Below are 20318 nucleotides of genomic sequence, written 5' to 3' on the forward strand. Positions count from 1 at the left end.
TTTTACGCGATCTGCGTATCACAACGAGGCTTCCCGACTCCCATCAATCCAACACTGGTATCTGTGTAAGGCGAACCCTGGACATTTGTTTCCCCCACGCACAGAGAGAAAACAAGCAGTTTTCTATCAGAGACTGATGGAGGTGTATAAAATCAATTCACAAAGACCATTTGGGAATCTCTTTTCTCACGCTGAGAAAATCCGAAATGATTTAAAGGAGCGCCCTGCTCGCGTTTGACAGCCAAAGGCAAAGGTCCGTCTCCATCTTCGGGGCGGGGGGGACAACGACAGGGAAGGGGGACTCGAGATCTATTTCGGTGTCTCCGCATATGTATGCGTTTGGGGGCTTATCCACTCAGCTGGATACATCAATATTTTTCATCAAACCGTTGGCATGCAGTAAAATACCATTTAGAGCTTGTGACTGGAGCTTAAAAAAATCCTTCAATTAAAATGTCTTCTGCCATTAAGAGAAGAAGGCGATGGCGAGGTTAGAGGAGAGAGCCTTTCTGTAGCAGAATTTCGAAAGTTTATCTGGAGAGGCTGTAAAGCACAGAGAACACCACACGGGGAGTATTAACGCGTGGCCGTGGACTGGGGAGCAGAGAAGGGCCGGACAGGCAGGGGGGCAGGCAGGGAGGGTGCGGGCTGCATGCCCCGCTCTGTCCCGCAGATTGCGCTGCGATCGGGGCTGCGCCGGTTCCTCCCGGCGGTCGTCTGCCTCCTGTTTGTGTGTGTAATGCGTATATGGATGTGTATATATAGGCAACTATACATATAAGCGTGGACGTGTTTGTATATGTTTGGAGAAAATCAACCTAGCCAAAGGAGGGTCAGGAGGGGGCGAGCGGCAGACAGGGATTGATAGCGGCTACCTGCTGCAAGCGCAGAGAACTCCCGCGGAAGAAAGAACGAGGGAGGGAAAAAAAAAAAGTAACTTTTCAGCTTCACCTCCGGCCTCGCCGAAGGGCGGGAGGCAGCAGCAGCCCCTCGCAGTTTCCTACCGTTCCCCGCTGGGTACAGAAGAGAGGTTGGGGGGATGAGGCCGAAAAGTTTTCCGAGTTCCCGTTCTGTAGCTAAATAAAAGCCGCGGTGAGATGCTGGAGAAGAGCGGGGCAGGGTCCGCCTGGCTCTCCAAGAGAGGGGGTGGCTGCGTTACCTGCGGAGCCCACAGCCAGCGCCGCGGCTGGGACCCTCGAGGCGATGCGGGGGCGCTACGGCCCGCTCTCCCCGGGTAGGACGTCCTATCCCTCCGCCCAGTGGTTTACGAACCCTCGGGGCTCCGTCCCGAGGCTGCTGTCCCGGACGGTCCCTCCCCAAACCGGCAGCTGGCGGGGTGTGGCGGGAGCGACCGCGGTAGCAATGCTGCTCGGTCGCCAAGTCCCGCGCGGAAGCACGGCCACCTTTGCGCAGCCCGCGCATCTCTTGGGGCGGGGTGCGTGGTTTGCATTCCCGCGGAGGCGAGCGACCGCTGCTCCCCGCCTGCGCGGCGCCCTACGGCCGCTCTCCCGCCCTTCGTCCGCCGGTTTTACGCCTCCTTTCGCTCCCTGTCCCGCCGCCACGCCGAAAGGAGCCCCGAGCGGCGCCTCCCCCGCACATGGAGCGCGGCCCACTGCGCCCCCACGGAGCGCCGGCACCCTGGAGGCTGCGCATGTGTGCGCGGCTGCCAGTGGGGTACGCGGAGCGCGGCACAGTCCCCGAGCTTCCCCCATATCGCGTCCCAGCGCTGCGCGGTCCGGGCTGGGAGCAGCGCACCCGCCGCTGGCCGGGAAAGCTCTTCTCCAGCCACTTTCGGCGCCACACGGAGAGGCAACGTTTTCTTTGCAAGGGGTGTTTGCAGAGCAGGGTTTTATGTTTGTTTGCTGATTGTCTTTTCTTTCTGGGGTGGGTCCGGCCGTTACTATGTGATGGAGAATTGCTGCCAAACAATAAGTACGATTCGCAGCCATGGGACGTTGTGCTGGTGCCGAAATAGTTAAATTTTTCGTGGTACCTTTTTTTTCCCAGGACCATTATAAATGTTCTGGTTTAACAAACCACCACATACACCACCTGCTTTTCTATAGAAAGTGTTACAAAGTAAAGCCCCTTGAATCCAAGCTTAATGAAATAAGCAGATAATCTTTCTAGAGAGCGACTAACTTCTTTATTGAGTAGCTCCACTTTATTACTGAAATTCAGGCCTGGAAGCTACCGTTTTGTGTTCACCTAACATTCCAGATATTACTCTCTGAACCTCTAAATAATTTCTAAGGTCACGTCATCTTTCTAGTAATTCACTGAAATTTAGTGTTAAATTCTACTAGGACAAAGGGCTGAAGCAAGAATTATAACCGTTTTAAAAGACCCGACAAAAGTTGCTTCAAGTTACAGCCTTAAATCATGTAATGAAGTATCAGTACTTAAATGCTAGTGTATAAAGTTATAAATAGCTTTATAGCCAAAAATACACTGAATAGATATAAATAAAAAATGCTACTTTTCATTTAATCAAATGGAAGTATGAAGTTAAATGTGCAGCTTTGAAGAAGGAATCTTCGAAGCGTACCAAACCTAGATATGTGGTTGATCACTCTACAGCTTTGACTGTTTGAAAGAAGGTATTGCAGAAGATTATTTAAGGTTTTTTTAATTATTATTTTTTTGTTTCAGATTAACATATGTACCATTTGGAAGTCTTACAGAAACTTAGACTGATACACTAAGAAAGAAGCTTATAGCTATAACTGAAATATAAGACATATATAGAAATGCATGTTTGGAGGTAACAGAACATCAGTAATATAATCTCCAATATGTGCTGTAAAATATGTTAAGATTTGTTTTGTCAGGCTGTGATTAAGCACTTTTGGAGACAGGGTTACATTTAACTGAAAACAATTGCAGTGCTACTAGAACTGATGTCTTTTTTATAGAAGTGTCACCAGAGTGACATTAAGATTTTAGTAAGCCATTACCATTAAGTGAACTAGTCTGATATAGTGTATGTAGTATTTTGTGTACGAAAAGTATGAGGTAATTGCAGAGTCTCTTATTTTCTATATTCTTGATTGTTATTTGTTTATAGAATTACCGTTTTACCACCTAAGGGACATATCTTTTTCTTACAAACTCAGACAGATAAGTGATTTTGCAGTGCAACTCCTGGTAAGGTATAGGCTAGTCCTGTCTAAATCAGTTTGGAAAAGTGTTGAAATATTTGTGTGTATTTATTTGTTTTAAGTTCTTTGTAATAACCAGCATATGGGAAATGTCCTTATGACAAAGGAGGTGAAGGAAGCATGAATCTTAATGACTGATTAGTAACACTTTAGAGCACTAAGAAAAACAATACAAATTGATTTAAGCAGTGAAATTGTTAAGATTAGTGAATATCTGCTTATATGTGGATGCTACATAATAATTTAATAATCTATTTACAAATAAACGCGTAGTTGTGGTTGCAGGTAATTTTTTAATAACATGAAGAAAAAACTATTAATTCGTATAAAATTGTATTATTTTAATCAAATTTTGTATTCCAACTTTGTTATGTGTTTCTATATTCCCACTTTTTTTTAAACAAACAGTGGATTTTTTTTTTCTTTTTTTTTTTTTTAGTAATATTGCTGGACTCTAAAGCACAACAGACAGAGTTGGAATGGATTTCCTCTCCTCCCAATGGGGTAAGTACTCCAGACAGAAATTAACTTCCTAAGGAAGAGTAGTTATTTTACGAAAGCAATTGAAAGACTCGCTTTAAACTAGCTCGCCCTCATATTTCTCTCAGTAATTGTACCAAGTGTTTATGGCTTTGTCATTTTTAGAATGGAAAGAAGCATTCCTAAGGTTACAGTGTAAAAATGTACAAGCTAATTAAAAGTAAGAGTCACTTTAGAAACTCACCTAAGTGTTCTTGGTAGCTTTATGTTTTGTAGTGTAATCCTTTGTGCTGTACCAGAAAGCTCTGTATATTTATAACACAGTATTTTAAATCACTTTTTCCTTCTTCCTTTAGAAACAGCAGAATTAACTTCTCTGTGGAAACTTTCTAAAAATATGTTTTTCATTTTTGGTATAATGGGTGATCATAAATTTGTTTACGATGTTTTCTTTGTAATTGAATAGCACAGATTGAAGTGCTCTAAAATAAAAACATTTATACTGCAGATGTGTTTGAAATGACATTCCAAACTTGAAACATCCCCAACTCTCGAGGAGTGTGATATCTGTAACTAGGCACGAATTATGTGGTTAAGGCCACCTCCAGCTTGCTTACAAATTAATCTCATGGCGCTCCTTGAAATGCGCTATTGTAAAGTACATAATTATAAATAATAAGGAATTTAGAAACTTCGGTGTTATTGTCTTATTTATTATATACGTAAAGTTGAGAAATGTTCCTTTCAGACTGAATTAAAAGTGGCATAAAAACCCTTCTTCCCCAAGCCTTGAGATAAAACACTTTCAGAAAGATATAAAGGGTGTATTGTCCTACCTTAGCTCAGTCCTACCTTAGCTCAGCCTGACAAATCATAAATTATACGGACAGTTCTTACTCTTGTAAGCAGTCTTGCAGAATCCATTGCAGTTCCTTGCATGAACAACTTGGGGGATCAGGCCCTTAATCTTCAGTGCATTAAGAAATCTGGAGCCAGAAGACCATGGAGTGTGAGTGGGGATAGAAAAGTGTAACAAATCCTTTAAATAAGAAGAATGAAAATATGAAAGTGTCTTTCTTTAAAAGCAAGATTGTAAAATCAATGCAAGCATAAACTGGAAACGAATCTAAGGACTTCACAAAAAATAAAATGCGAGCTCAACATGTATGATGGCTAATAACTTCGGCATTAGTGTTTTACACTGATTGAAGCCTTTACCGGAGGTATTTGAAAGATTAGCTTGGTGGCAATTATATTAGGCTAACCTGTAGATAATGAAAGACATGTCAACACATGTTACACATGTCAGCGTACAGAAAGATGAAAGTAGAGTCAAATTCAACAAGCAGTAAAAGGCGACTTTCAGAAGTAGAAGCCAATTCAATCAGGAATTAAAAGTAAATCAAAACTAATAGCTTGGTTCCTATGCACAAAAATATTCAGGAATAGTTGCCTGCAAATTAACATAAAAGTAACATTTTAATAGTATAATTTTGAAAATAAATGTTTTTCTGATTTTACTTACTGAATTTTCTGCTGGGCAATAAAGACTTCATGGGAATAAACACAGAAAATCTTCTTAAGACAAACTACTGCATTATCACAGTATGGAATATATCAGCCAGACACTCATTAAATGCCTCATTCAACTGCAAATGTTACATCTAACAATGATCTCAAATATTGTTAAAATAACCAAGAAGTTAAAATACCATATATTGAAACCAATAGAACAGGACACATTCAAATGGAATTACATGTCTACCACCAAATGTTGCTGCAGGACAAAGAAAAGTAGAATTTTCTTTCTGTAAAAGCTGTTATGGAATTGATCATTTTAAAGAGACATTAATGAAATATGACCTCAGATTGCTAGGTGAAAACATCTTGTAGTACTGGTGTTTGTTTTGTTTTGTTTTTCTGCAGAGAAACAGGTACACCTTCAATGGAGTACTTGAAAAAATAGCTTTGTGGTTACATAATTGAATCATAAGTCATATTTCCTTAATTTTTTAGGAAAAATCATACTTCATAGCTTTGGCAAAATATGGAAAGGTAGACTTCGGTGTTTAATGCTAGGGATAAGGTAAAGCAGGATTTCTTATCTGAATTTAGTGTTTCGTATTGTAGTCCTTGACTATAGCATAACAATCTCTCTCATAGTAGCTAGGCTCATGTAATGGGCTTTTGACTCCAAGAAGGCTCATTTGTGTTGTAGTATGATTTCTTTTTTTGGGGGGGGGGGATGTGGGGGTTTGGAGATTGGTTTTGATGGAGCAGACCACATTAAAATGTGAGAAGTCAGATTCTGTTGTGCATGGTGTTAGAGTTACTTTCATTTCAAAGATACGATACGTCGTTGAACTGAAATATCTCGTTGCAGAATCTAGCCTGTTGTTTTGAGGGAGGACTGACTGCTTACACGACATAAAAATAAAACTAACAAAAAAACAAATGAACTCAGAAAGAACAAACAAAAAACCAGAACCAAAACCGCAACAGTGCCTGATGTGAAACAGAAAATAAAAACCAGTAAAATCGTAGCTTTTTTTTTTTTTTTTTTTTTTAAATTTCAATATGGCAGAGACAAAAACCTCAGTCCAGGGTCCCTTTTTTCTTTTCCTTCTTGGTACTAATTCTTTGGAGGGGTGAGGGATCTTACTCATTCAGATCTAATAAATCTATTATGAAGATAGACTTTCTTCTGTTCTGAGATTAACACAGTTCCATATACAATCAGTTCAGTTAACTCCATGAGCATTTAAAAATATATTTCAATCATTTACTACCATATGCAAATATAATACCATACATACCACATCTATATTAACTGTGGGTCTTTGAAATGTGCTTTGATATTTACAACTTCTGTGCATTTCAACATCTGCAGCCATGATATATTTTGTGGTGATAACTTCCAGCATCAGTTCAGCCACATCTGCTTTTTCTTGGAGCAGTAGATCAACATTAAAATGATCTCATTTGCTGTTGAATGGGCTTGCAAAGTACTGTACATTGCATGGCCCCTAGGCTGGGAAACCAATACCTTCCATGCTTGGTTGCTGATATAAGGAATGTCAGTGAGTGCTTCATCCTGCAGAGGTGCAGAGCATGCTAGTCCCACAAAGCACTTAAGCACACGCTTACTATTAAGCTTGTAAGTACTGTTATTGATCTTAAGCGTGAGCTTAAGTGCATTATTGACACAGGGCCAGAGGGCTAAGTGCCATATGGAGAAGTCATGGTTGCCTGTATCATCAGGTGAGGATAGCACAATAAAAACCCCTCTAATTTATTATAGCTGTGGTTTCTGTAGTGAATAAAACGTTATAAGAAAAGTGGAAAAAGCTGAGAGACAGGTATTGTGTTAGTTGCACCTGGGCAGATCCACCTGGTTGATTTTTGTTGAAGGTTTGCTGTTGGCAGAGATGCAAACTCCCATGCCACCAAAGGCTGTTGAAGACTTTGAGATTGTTACATGTTTACCAGTTTGTTTAATAGTTGGTATCCTGAAGAGGGAACAACAACAAAACCCAGGCTTTGAACTAGTGAACTTTCAGTCTTGTGGGTTTTTCTTAGTTATGTATGTAATCTCATGGTTCATTTGAACTCCTAACTAAATGAAGTTCACTCCTTTTAACATGGATGCAGCCACTGAACAAAATGTGGAGTGAGGAGCTCCTGCTTACCTTCTTTGGTTTGTAAGTAGAACGGAAGGTAGACTGAAAAAAAGGGAATATCCAAAATATTTTCTTGCTTTCACATTTTTAATGTTGTCTCTTTTCTTTTGCCCTCTCTCTCTATGCCACGTTCATCATACAGGAGTTAAAACTGTATGACTCACAAGTTTCAGGACCCAGTCCTATGCTTTCTTTACAACTGAAAGTTTAACTGGAAGTTTTATGTACACAAGTTTTACGTACTGTAACACTAGGCAATTTCAGTTTTGAAGACTTCACTGATTTTAGGTTTCTCTGGAAGTGAAGCCGCCTCCCTCTTTTTGGTCTTTGCTTACCCAAAACTGTCATGACCTTAATAAAATGTGGGAGAGCCCGGTGTGTAATTGGAACTTGGTACGTGGGACAGCCTTCTCTGAAGCTTCCCTTTTACAACTGTGCCAGTGATATGGAAATAATTTTTAGCAGTTATTTATATGTGGGAAAGATGTGGAGGGAGAGAGAGCCTGCAGCTGTGTTAATATGTATTTTCTTCATTTGGGTCCTTAGGAGTATTTTAACAATAACTTACTTTTATGAAGCCATATTGTAAAAAATGAGGAGACTTGTGTGAAGCCTTTTAAAATACTCAATAGTTACATCTGGTGGCATACTTGTTTTGTATTACTAACTGTTTGTTATTATTTTAGTGGGAAGAAATTAGTGGACTGGATGAAAACTACACTCCTATACGAACATACCAGGTATGCCAGGTGATGGAATCAAACCAAAACAACTGGCTGCGGACTAACTGGATTGCAAAAAGCAATGCACAAAGGATTTTTGTAGAACTGAAATTCACTCTGAGGGATTGTAACAGTCTTCCTGGAGTTCTGGGGACTTGTAAAGAAACTTTTAACTTGTATTATTATGAAACAGACTACGACACTGGCAGGAATATCCGAGAAAACCAATATGTAAAAATAGACACTATTGCAGCAGATGAAAGTTTTACCCAGGGTGATCTTGGGGAGAGAAAAATGAAACTTAACACAGAGGTCAGAGAAATTGGACCTTTGTCCAAAAAAGGATTCTATCTTGCATTTCAGGATGTAGGGGCCTGCATTGCTTTGGTCTCTGTCAAAGTCTACTACAAGAAGTGCTGGTCCATCATTGAGAACTTAGCTATTTTTCCTGACACAGTGACTGGCTCAGAGTTTTCCTCCTTAGTTGAAGTGCGAGGAACTTGTGTCAGCAGTGCAGAAGAGGAGGCGGAGAACTCGCCGAAGATGCACTGCAGCGCAGAAGGAGAATGGTTAGTGCCTATTGGAAAATGTATCTGCAAAGCGGGATACCAGCAAAAAGGAGACACGTGTGAACGTAAGTAAATGTTCAACTTGTTCTAATTGTACATTATAGGTCATGTTCTATCAGCTTATTTTTAATTTTTTTTCAAGATAAATACATCATCAGTCTGCTTTAAAAATTTTTGGATCCTCAATCTGTAAATTGCACACTGGCTAATCCAAAGCAGTCAGCTTTTCTTGATAGGGAGATCAGCAGTTGCATTCTGCATTTTAAAATTTAAACAAGAAAGTTTAAAGTTGTATGAACTATAAATATAGATTCAGGATTAACATTTTAAACTGGTTAACGTTATGTTCCTTGTAATTCTTGCTGAGCAAGTCATACCTACCACAGAACATTCTATTAATAATCTTGGATATGAGTAGTTAAACAATTTTTTCTTTCACGTGATCTGTGACAGGATTATAAGGAAACTAAAACTGAAGAAGAAAAAGGCGTGGTTAGTAATGGGAAAAATACACAATAAAAACTGAGTTTGAGGTTTGTAAGTGTGTATAAATTCAGACAAAAGATTATCATTTTAGATTTTTCAAACAATATCAAGTTTCCAGAGTAAAGAATGTTTTCCTTTCTACAATTTATTTTTACATAAAACTAACTCTGAACTTTTGGCTTCCCAAAAATACTAGCAAATCAGAGACTACTGAGTTGTTCTTTCTAATTCAAACTGATTCAGTTACTCATGTTCTTAAAATAATACCTCAGTATTGCTGTCACTGCAGCTACATGTGCAAGATGCTTCTGCTTAGAGTAAGAGAGCATATTTCATTGTCTTTGCTTACAGTAAAATCAAGAGAATAGGCAGTTTGTTTGAAGATGCGTATTTTCATGCACATTTAACACAAGGTCTACCATTTTTATCATAAGATGACAAAAGTTATATATTACCATATCTTCATTGTAAGATGTGCAGACATTTGTTGGTGAGAAATGCTGTAAGTCAAAAACTGGGGGGAAAAAACCAAACAAACAAGCAAAACACCACCAAACAAACAACAAATAAACTCCCAAAACAACCAGAAATCTGTGAAGAGGAGAAACCTACAGAGTCTCAAAAAGAAAGCTGGCAGCAGTCACTGAATCTGAGATGTCTGTGTGAGGACTTAAAAATCATTTACAGAGGATTATGAGCAGCCTAAAACAAAAATAAATGTATTTCATTATTAATAATTTATCCTCAGGTTAAAAAAAAAAAAAACAAAAAGAAAGGAAAAAACCACACACGCACAAAACACCCCATGATTGTGTTCTTTGGGAGTTTTTATGAGGGAATTTGATACAAGGTGAAGTGGGTGGAGTTGATCAGGCCTTTGTAGCCCTGCATAAATCTTTCATTGTTCTGTTGGGGAGAGATCAGGGCTCATATACTGCGGAGGCTGATCTCATTAGGAGTAACTGTAATATGAAAAACTGCCCCCACGAAACCCTTCAGCAGACTGTATTAAAGCCCTGTTAAAAATATTAAGCACTGTGTCCCGTAGAAGCCTGTTTTGAGGTTTTTTTAATGTTTTTTTTTCTGAGTCACTTTTTTCCTTTTCTTAGTTAACTTGCTCTTGATTACAGACTTAGTCATGGTTGATGTAATTAATACATTAATTTTATTTCTGTTTCAATAAAGGAGAGAAAGTATCCAAAAAAGAAAACAGTGTGTGTTGGGAAGTGGGTGAGGGACAGGAGCTGCGTGAGCATGGGGGGGATAGATAGAGAAGAAATTGGTGTTTGGTGACTGGAATTCAAGCTACCTGTTTATTAAACAGGCTTCTTAATTTCTAACCGCACTGATGTTGACAAAAGAATTAAATGATAACTTGTACTTGAGTATAGTAGCGTGCTCATTTGCAAGAACACTTCCCATTTTTGGCTTGCTTCCAAAGCAATCACTAGGAGAAAATGCTACTCTGGAAGCAGTCCAAAGGATCATTTATAGTATTTTTCTTCTTTTCTTTCAGTGATCCTGTTAAGAGTTTCAAAACAAACTCTGGTTCCATATTGAGGCAAGTTAATGTATTTGTGAGGGAAAAGGTGGGAGGCAGGCACTCGCCGAATGCGCGTTGCTGGCAGCTCCGAGTCAGAACGATCTGGGTGACTGGCGCACAATAGTAATTGCTGTCTGTGATACTTGTTAGCCGTGTCTATGCTTGAGGATGTTATTAAGTATGATCAACTATGTAGTGACCGATAATACAGCTGGCACACTGATACCGCGTCTGTTTTTTGTGACAGATATTGAGAGAAACTTATCTGAACATTGACACTAATGCAACCGGCTATCTGTTACTGTCAAGCTGTGTAACAGATCAAGCAGAAGCAAGTTGGCGTGTGCTTTCTTAACCCAGAGCTTTTATAGCCCTGTCTGAGGGCTCACTTCTGGAAATACTTTGTACCTGGCATGCTGTGTGACTTCTTTGGGACTACTCATGGCAGAAAGCATTGTGCTCTGACAGGATGGGCAGAAGTCTGTGATTCCTCTCTCACACTTGCTAAAGCTCAGCTGAATTAACTTAACACAATAGGAAGGTCTTTTAAAGATACAGAATAATACCTTATCTGGCTGTGTTGCAGCAAAGGTAGGAGTAGATGGCCACATTGTAGTTCCAAATAGCTCTTCAGCCTGTGACTCAGTGGGGATTTTCATTCGTGTTACACTAGCTTGATTGTCTGACTGTGATTGAAAAATGTGTTCCTTTTGCATACAGCTCTTCTCCTGAGTGTTAAATTTATTGAGTTCAGATACTAAAACAATTGAATTTTGATTTATACACAACTCTGCACTGGGTATGTTGCCAGAAGATTTGTTGTTGTTGTTGTTTTGTGAATGTAAGTAACTGGTAATGCTGGGAAGGATAAGGAAGAAAACAATCATGAGCGGTGAAACACATAACCTGGAAACTCAGCTCCTATGTGTTTTGTCTTCAGCGCTTGATCTTTCAAGCTGAATTAATCTTGGTTTTGGTTGTACATTGATTACTTCTCACTACAGGGGTGCCAAAGAATCCGTGACACCTCAGTGATCTATTGTGATAACACACATACATAAGAGAGCCAAATTCCAGAGAGCTCACAATCGTCATTTAAAGAAAAAAAATCTTAAAGCTGGGTGAAACAAACATGAGAAAACAAGATAAGCCTCTGAACTTTGAATTGCAGATTCTTTTGCTTACGTGCAAGGGCACAATATCCTCAATGTTGATTTTATATCTGCTGGTGTGTGGCACTGCGCTCAGGTGTGTAAGTCGTACATTTTAAAGGATTGTATGGAAATGTACCTAGTAAAGGCACCAGAAAGGTACTTACAAATATTTGGTTCTTCCGACATCGCATATTGCATCTGTTCTGGCAAAGAAAAAACCCAACCACAAAACCCCAGTAAATTTCTCACTAACTGTAGTGGACTCCCAATAGGTCTAACTTCAATATTTTTCTCACAGTGGAGTCCAGTCAATATGTTGCGCATGTGAGAACTGCACTGCGATCAGTAATTGGTATTTGAAGGAGAAAATAATTCTTTGAGAACTTCTAGTGTAATGTATTTTCCATCTGTTTCATGTTAGTTGGAGATGGGGAGGGAGAGAATTAAATTTATTCAATCGGAGTAGTAGGGTGATATTTCAGAAGGTAGGAAGCATCTCTTAACATGACTGAACTGAGAAATTACATAGATGATTTGGCACTAAGTCAAAAAATTCAGATTTGTCAGGAAAGCCAAATGGGTGCATTTTACTGTTAAACATTTTATAATACCATATGCGTTAACAGTTGTTTTATTGGCCCCAAAATGGGGAGGGGATTATAGCTATTTGTACATTTTGTCTTGGTGAGGTAAAAAGAGAGCTACAGACTTTTCTTTCCGAACTTTGTCATGTGCTGTACACTGTGCCAGACTGCAAGCTGCATCTGTTCCTTCTTTTTTTTTTTTTTTTTTTCTTCTTGGGACGAACCTTTATCCCTTGAATTTGTGAAATATTACTTGACAATGCATCCAGAAACTAAATTTGCCCTATGCTTGGCATATTGTGGTAACTTTTGTGTGGTTGTGTTTTTTTAGGGGTGTCTTTTCTTTTTTTTTTTTTTTTTTTTTTTTTTATTACACCACTTTAGGAGCTCTTGTGTCACAAGTTTACTGCTAGAGGGCAATGAATGAAGAGGTGAATGTGAATAAGTTGTTGTTAAAAATACGTTACTGTGCTTCTAAGAAGCCCAACTTGTGCATATTGTGAATTGGGTGTAGAGTTTAGCGCAGACAGTATGTTCCAAAAGCTGTGGGTGACCTGAAGCTTGAGTGTATTGATGGTGCTGCATTTTCAACTTGAAATATTTTGCTTTGTGGAGAAGGGGCAAAATGATAGAAAACTTTCTCAATGGCATTTATATCATCAAGACTTTAAAGGTTTCCTTTTTGAAGAAAAGTTACCTTTCTTTCATTTGCCTTCAAAATTACTCTAGGGAAGAGAATGTAATTATTCTCAGCAAATTGAACCAGAGCAGAAAATGAGAGTATCTCTGAGTCTTGTTATTTTCTCTGGAGCCAGTGGAAGTTTAACAGGAAAGTGTCTACCTCCTTCCCTTTTCATCATGTAACACATTAAATAATTTTTTTATCCCATTTTGAAGAAAGGTTGGTCTGATATCAGGTCTCAGATACAGCTGCATAGGAACTATTGGATTTAAAAAAACAAACCATGTAAGTATCTTTCCAAAGGATCCTAGCAGGTTTCAAAAATATACCAAATACTTTTAAGGTGAAACTAAGACTTTCTAGCTAGGTGGTCAAGAATACTGAAGGTGTTTCTACTATTAAAATGCAGAGCGGTGATTTCTGCTTCTAGCCCCCTTTGGAATTTCTAGAAAGTTGAATGTCTTTGCTTTCTTTCACCCTGAAGTCTTCTGACTGCCCTTCTTGTCAGAGACATGTGGTAATATTTATATATATATATATTTCTTTTATTTTCCTTCAGAACAGTCTAGTGTTCATAAAGAGAAAGATTTTCACAAATTTGTCAGTCTCCATAAGTCATTTGGGGTTTCTTTGACCTACTTTGTACATGCCCTTCAGCCTTTTGGATGTGTCAACAGAGAGAAGGGGAGAGGAGCTATGTCTGCTGTTAAATGCATCCTCTTTGAAGAGTGGTTTCCAAATGAAATGATACAAGATGGCTTGTGTTCTTAGTGGTCAGGCCTAGCTGTCACCTGAAGAAACTGTTGCCTTCATGCTTCATAGCATTTGTTTCCAGTCTCCCCTGGTTTTCCTTCTGGCTCTTAGACACACTAAAAAGTGTTCATTTTCCTGAAATGTCTAAGTTAGGTTAGTATGGTTATAGACCATCATAGTTTTGGTGATACAGCATCCTCTCTCAAGTGTGACATAAAGATATGTATGAGAAGTAAGGCAATATTAAGTTGAAATGATCAAGTGGTGGAGGCAGTCAAAAATGGCTCATTCTCATCCATAATGCCATCAGAGTGATCCCTGAAATTAACTAGCTGCAGAGCTACTGATGGGTTTAGTTTCCAACGAACTAGTTGTTTTGCTCCTGAAGAGCTGACAGGAATGAAATAGCACATGCAGGTGGGCAATAAAAAGCCCAGATCCTAGAAGCAAAATTATTGGATAATGTAGTTGCATGTAGAGCTCTATCCCTTCTCCAGCCTTTCTTCATCCCCACCCTGCACCCCATTCCTTTTGTCAGATTCTGTGGTCTCCAGGAATTAATTTTATTTTTTTGTATTTTGCCAAAGGTTTGCTGAATATCATTGTTTTAAAAACTGAATTTGCTGCATTTTTTTTGTCAGTTTCAGTGCTGTGCATAAATTTTGAAATCAAAACAAAGCCAGCAATGAAATCTAACAAAATCTTAGTAATTTCTCCTTCAGTTACAGAGGAAGCACTAAAGCTGTCTTTTTACGCATCTGGGATGCCACTGCTGAATTAGCTACGGCTGCTCAACAGCTGGGCTGTTAACTCCTTAGCCATAAAGTCTATCTTCTGTTTGTTCTAAATGGAGCTTTAGTTGGTATTTAGAAACGGAATCTAATTGTTTCGAGTCTGTTGCCTAAAACCATACATCTTGCTTCTGAAACAAAGTTTTCTGCCCAGAAATCTCTTGTGAAAGGTGCAATAGGTACGTAAGAGCTTTGTTGTCACTCTCTAAGTACAAAAGAATTTCCTAGATGAAAAAGTGACTGGATTACTGGGAATTTTTTTTTTTGCTTGTTTTGTTTTGGTTGTTTGGTGGTTTTTTGATCCAGGATTTCTGTTATCCTCTGATAATTAAGCCACTAAAAATACATTTAGATATTATAAATTTAAATATTATTTTGTTTTTGAGTACAAATGAGAGAAGTGACAGATATAATCCTTCTTAGGGGAATATAAAAGGTACATACCTTCCATCAAATACAGCTGCTAGCTTTATAAGAAAAAACAAAAGAGAAAACATGCCCCATGTCTTCCCCAACCTGACCTGCCCAGCCAGTAAACAAGGTTCTAGGAAGTGAAAAGAAGGAGAGTTAGTAGGTTGCAGAGAAACTGAAAGTAGAGATCATTTAATGAAAGAACTGATCACAGAAAAGAGGAACATGTTAATAAGTGTTTAACTAATCTATTTTATGTATTTGTAAGACATCTATTACATGGATAGTGAAATGCTATTCAAAGTTGTTCAAGCGAACTGCAGTTCAAAGTATAAATTGTTCTCTGCTTTAAGCAAAAGAGTGAAGCGGAGATTCTCACTCAAGAAGTGGGACAACCATAGAGAGAAATCCATATTTGGTACTGAAGTTGAAAGAAAATAAAAATCATTATAGCAAAATGTTTGCTTAACTAGATTAACTTTTGAATTTTGCTGCATCCCAAACTTCCTCTGTTATGAAAATATTTTTCCCCCGTCCTCCCAACAGTTCATTTATATTAAGCAGTGTTAAAACTTTAAGAATATCTTTCTGTTTTTACTTGGGAAACTGTGGAGATAGTTCTCTCTTTATGTGGGTTTTCAGTTAGTATCAGGCTTATTACCACTTGAACTACTAGGTAAAAAAAATAATTGTTGCTCTTTGACTTCTCAGCGTTGAATCTCAGTATTTTTCCTGTACTGTGCAAGCTCTGCTTGCAGTACTAATTTAGCTATTAAAAACAATGAGCTGTACACAGCTTGTGGATTAACACTTTTAAAATTGAAAATGTGTAAAACAATTTCAAATTAATATCTGCAAAGACAAGGTGGATCTTTTGAAGTATACTTGATGTGTACACATACTACTTTGTTAATAAAAATTTAAGACTGGAACCAAGTTAAGAATAAAACAATTTATATGAGATTTCATTAAAATACTTAGAAAAGTATGTTCAGGGAGCTTATTAAAAGCCAAACATAGTTCACACAACAGGAAAAATATGTAGATGTTTTCTACTGTAAGACTTCACAGAACGTTGTGCCATCAAGCAGGGAAAAAAAAAAAGGCAGGTTCGCTGTTTAATTCAGCATTACCCCTCTTAAATTTCATAAAAAGTAACCTCTCTTTACAGGATGATGTATCTAATTTCTTCTGTAGCCTTGCATTATTGAGAAAACAGCAGCAATAGCAAATATATTTAAGACATTTTTATGGACCGACTTCTCCTCACTAAGAAAAGCTTTTATCCCTGTGTACTTCCTAATCTTTGTTGCCTGTATCTGTCACAGTGAGTTCTCTTGCCCCTAACATGAATGAAAAATAAATGTTATATGTGAAAGTGAATAGTATCCTCGTTAATAGTTCACAGAAGAAACTTTATTTTCTGTGAGAATCTCGTATTTCATTTCTTGTTCTCAGATATATCAGCAGTATGTCTGGTGTATCTGGTTAAGTAATATTCTTGTGCACTTTTCCATTAATGACTGTTTCTGACTTCATCAAGTCTCTCTAATAAACACCACATGCCAACATACTGGAGAGTGACTGTTCAGTATTTAATGCTTTTTTCCACGTCTTTTTTTTTTTTTTTTTCTCCATTAAGAAGAGATTTTCCTCATAGAAAAAAAGTGTTTCTTAAAAGCTATGTGCATTTTTGGGAACAGTGCTTAATATTAAACTACTTTTTAATTCAGAGTAGTAAAGGCAACCAAGTATAAAACTTGTGTGGCATAAGTAATAGGTTCAGTTATTATACTTCTTGAGTCTTGATCCTGTCAATGCATGTACCCGTATAACTTTATTCATCTGGGTGGCCCTGCTGCCTATCCTAAGGAGGATAAAGTTGCTCACATCTGTAAGAAACATGAGGGTTTTTTACTCAAGGTAAATTGATACTTCAACTTCTTCATTTTTGTGGTTTGGATTATTTACATGTGACTCTTGGCAAGACATGGTTCTCCTGCAATAATGATATCAAGCATTTTTCTAATAAAAGTCTAACTAATTGTTAGTATTTTCTGACACCTGACATACCTCAAATGTGTGTGATTGATGGATGAAAAGGAAGTACATGTTTAAGAAATATAATTACTGCTATTGTTTTGCAATGTATTTAATATGCATAACTGCAAAGAGTATTTCTTGCTATACTTGCGAAATAACTTAAGGGTTCCATTTTGAGAAACTGGTGCAAGCCTAGAGCCCTGGCTTGCTGTTGGCTACTGAATTTTTCATTTTGAAAAAAAAAAATTCTGATAGTATGTTTTACCATAAATAAACATGCTGTAGAAAGTGTAAAAAAAATAGGGCTCTTCTCAGTAAACAAGTTATAACTATTTAAGGAAGTAATGCTTAACATAAAACTCTCTGTAGGAATATGGGCTGAGGCATAATCCCTATACCTTAATGGCAAGAAACCCGTCAACTCGATGAGATAACATCATGTGTTAATATTTTTCTACTGCGGAAAGTGCTAAAGTTTTAAGTAACTGTAAGCGTATACATAAACCTAAAACTTTTATGCTGATGAAATATTTAAATGCATGTTTGATTAGATGTACTTTTCTGAATTGCAGGTATTGTGTTGGTATAAATGTGCACAGAGGAGCTGAAAAGGACTCAAAAATTCCACTGATTGTACATGAGATGTATAATCTCCAGCAAAATTAGTGGCTATAATTTCTTATTATTCTTTCCTTACATTTAGTGAATGTGGAATATCACCCAGCCTAGATGTCTGGTGTTCATTTCTCCAGTAGATTGAACACAGTGGATCGAACTAGGGTGGCCCTTGAAAGCGGTACTTAGAGATCTCCTGTTGGGTGACTAATATGGTTACCTCTTGTAGCCGTATACATGTGACCTGCTGTACGTTCCCTTCACCTTACTGGATATGTCCTTATGATGTGACTGAACTGTAAGTGTCCACTGATGCCTGAAAAAGCTTATTTTTCTCAAATGACCATGTATATGCTTTTGTTCTAGTCTTACGGTATAGTTTATATGTACATATTTCTCTATAGAAGTCTAATCCTTGGGGCAGGATGTCAGAGTTCTCCATCCAGTTCTGGTAGACCATCAAGAGTTGTCTAGAGCTTGGGTTAATTACCTGATCCACTCCACCTGAAGAATTAGTACTGCCTGTGGCCTCCAGCCCTCCAAATCCCTCAGTTTCCCAGTTTACTAGATAATTTTCATTTATGAGTAGTAAACATAGTATTCTTTGAACTTCCTACTTCCTGAATGTACCTTTTTTTTTTTTACACTAAACTATTGTATGGCCATATTTTGAGAACAAATTGTACATTTCATGAATGTCAACGTGATTTCTATTTGAATGAATCCATTTGTGTCCACAGAGGGACATAGCTGATGTTGAGAATCTCATTAAATCTGTAGTTTAAAATCTTTGAGCTCTTGCTTAGTTACTATGAAAATGCTTGAAGAATGTTGGCAATTGAAATTCTATAAGCAAAATTTATTGTATTCCTAAAAGTTTGGCAGTTTGTGTGCCAAATGGTTCAGAACTGAGGAGGCTGGAGCAAGTTACACATTCAAAAATTGTTCTGTGGAACATGGTCTGAGTGGGCAACATGTGGCTGTGATCACTGATCATATTTACATTATTTCATTCACCTCAGGTTTCTCAGATTTAGGTAAATTATTTTTCTTGCTGAGGAGAATTTGAACTCGGATCTCTTGCTTCAAATAGGGCATTTCTATTAACCGACATGCGGTTACTGTTAGAAGGTTTTATTAGCCCCTGCTGAAACTTGCTCATACAGCCTAGCAGTTAGAGCCATTCATATGGAGTGATGCGTTCCAGTCTCTTAAGTTCTGAGCTTTCTTATATATATATATTTAATATATAAAACACACACACACACACACACACATTATATATATAAAGATATAAATCATTTAATCTTGGATGCTTGAGGTCTCATTTTTCAGAATGTTAACATATTTTTGTCTTGATCAAGAAATTTGCACTATATATATATATGTATATATTTTTGAGGTGAATAAGAGAACTGGAGAAAACATTCTATTGATTTTTCATTTGTATATAAGGGGGACTTGTTTGTATGTCAAAGCAAATGGAGATGTGCTGATTTTTTTTCTTGTTTCCATTAGACCATATGGTGTCGTTTGAAGTCTTAAAATATCAAATAAGAAAATCTAATTAGGCAGCAAAAGATTGCACAAAACTTTTTTTTTTAAGGTCATATTTGGTATTTCATTTTTAATTGCTGCATAGAGATAATTTTGGAATGTGATTGGAATCCTATTGAAGAGAAGGTATTCCTACTTGTTGTGGTGGATCAGGCCCATGATAGAGTCTCTTAGCTGAAATCAAACATTGAATCTCAGATGTTTGATTTCTCATGTTTCAAAATGTCAACATATTTTTTCTTGATCAGTTTATTTGAACAGTAAATAAATTAGATAACTCTCCATTTTCATTTTTGTCTAATTTTTTTTGAAGTTTTGTTCTGTACCAGTAGCTCTTTAATAAAAATTAACATTCATTATTTCTTTTCTTGAGTATATTATAATCATGATATTGTTTGTCCTGATAGCGTAATGACAATATGTTTACAGAGACAAATGGGCAACTTTCAAAATGTAAGCAGTTTTATTGACACTAAGTAGAAAAAAAATAGTACCGATAAAGTCCACCCAAATGATTCCTAAGGGAAACAGACATTGTTTTAACTGTTAGCAAATCCCAAGGCTCCACATCGTCACCTAATTATCTCACCTATGGAATTCTCAGCCAGATTTAATCTGCAGCCTTCTGCTGGGAAGTGTGAAACTATCATGTGCTTAAAATCATAAACAGGGCTGAAAATCATGTCTCCCAGTGCATCTTGAATAGAATACTCAATCTGTGATCCGTGACCATGTCTTTTGTACACTTTCACTTATTGTTACTTGTATATTACTTAATTTTCTGATTTAAAGGGGGAATTATTTGTGTTTATGAAGTGTATGCTTTTTTGTCTGCTTTAGCTTGTTAGTTGAAATAAGTCTCTGTTTGGCCTATTATTGAAAAAAGTCAGTGGAATTGCTAGTGAATAATGCCAATAAACAAAGGAGACAAATAACATCTTTTAAAATCACACTTTTTCTTTTTCCTGGGTGAATGTGACAGAGGAGGAGACAATTATATTCCTACTTTTGATATTCTGTCTTAAAGATTTTCTGTCATACGTAGAGCTACACAGTCACTGTATTGTGTATTACTGTTGTAAAAATA

General features: G+C 37.6%; 1 protein-coding gene across 4 annotated transcripts in view; it reads left to right on the forward strand.

Annotated features, from left to right (window-relative positions):
- EPHA7 (EPH receptor A7) overlaps positions 1–20318 on the forward strand; it is a 160277-nt gene that overhangs the window by 928 nt on the left and 139031 nt on the right. For all 4 annotated transcript variants that reach the window (XM_082048458.1, XM_082048461.1, XM_082048459.1 and 1 more), the window contains exons 2-3: positions 3601–3665; positions 8008–8677. In XM_082048458.1, the coding sequence (XP_081904584.1) occupies positions 3601–3665; positions 8008–8677 (735 nt within the window). The remainder of the gene's footprint in view (positions 1–3600; positions 3666–8007; positions 8678–20318) is intronic.

The sequence above is a fragment of the Streptopelia decaocto genome (genome assembly GCF_964273445.1).
Source record: "Streptopelia decaocto genome assembly, chromosome: 3".
NCBI lineage: Eukaryota > Metazoa > Chordata > Aves > Columbiformes > Columbidae > Streptopelia > Streptopelia decaocto.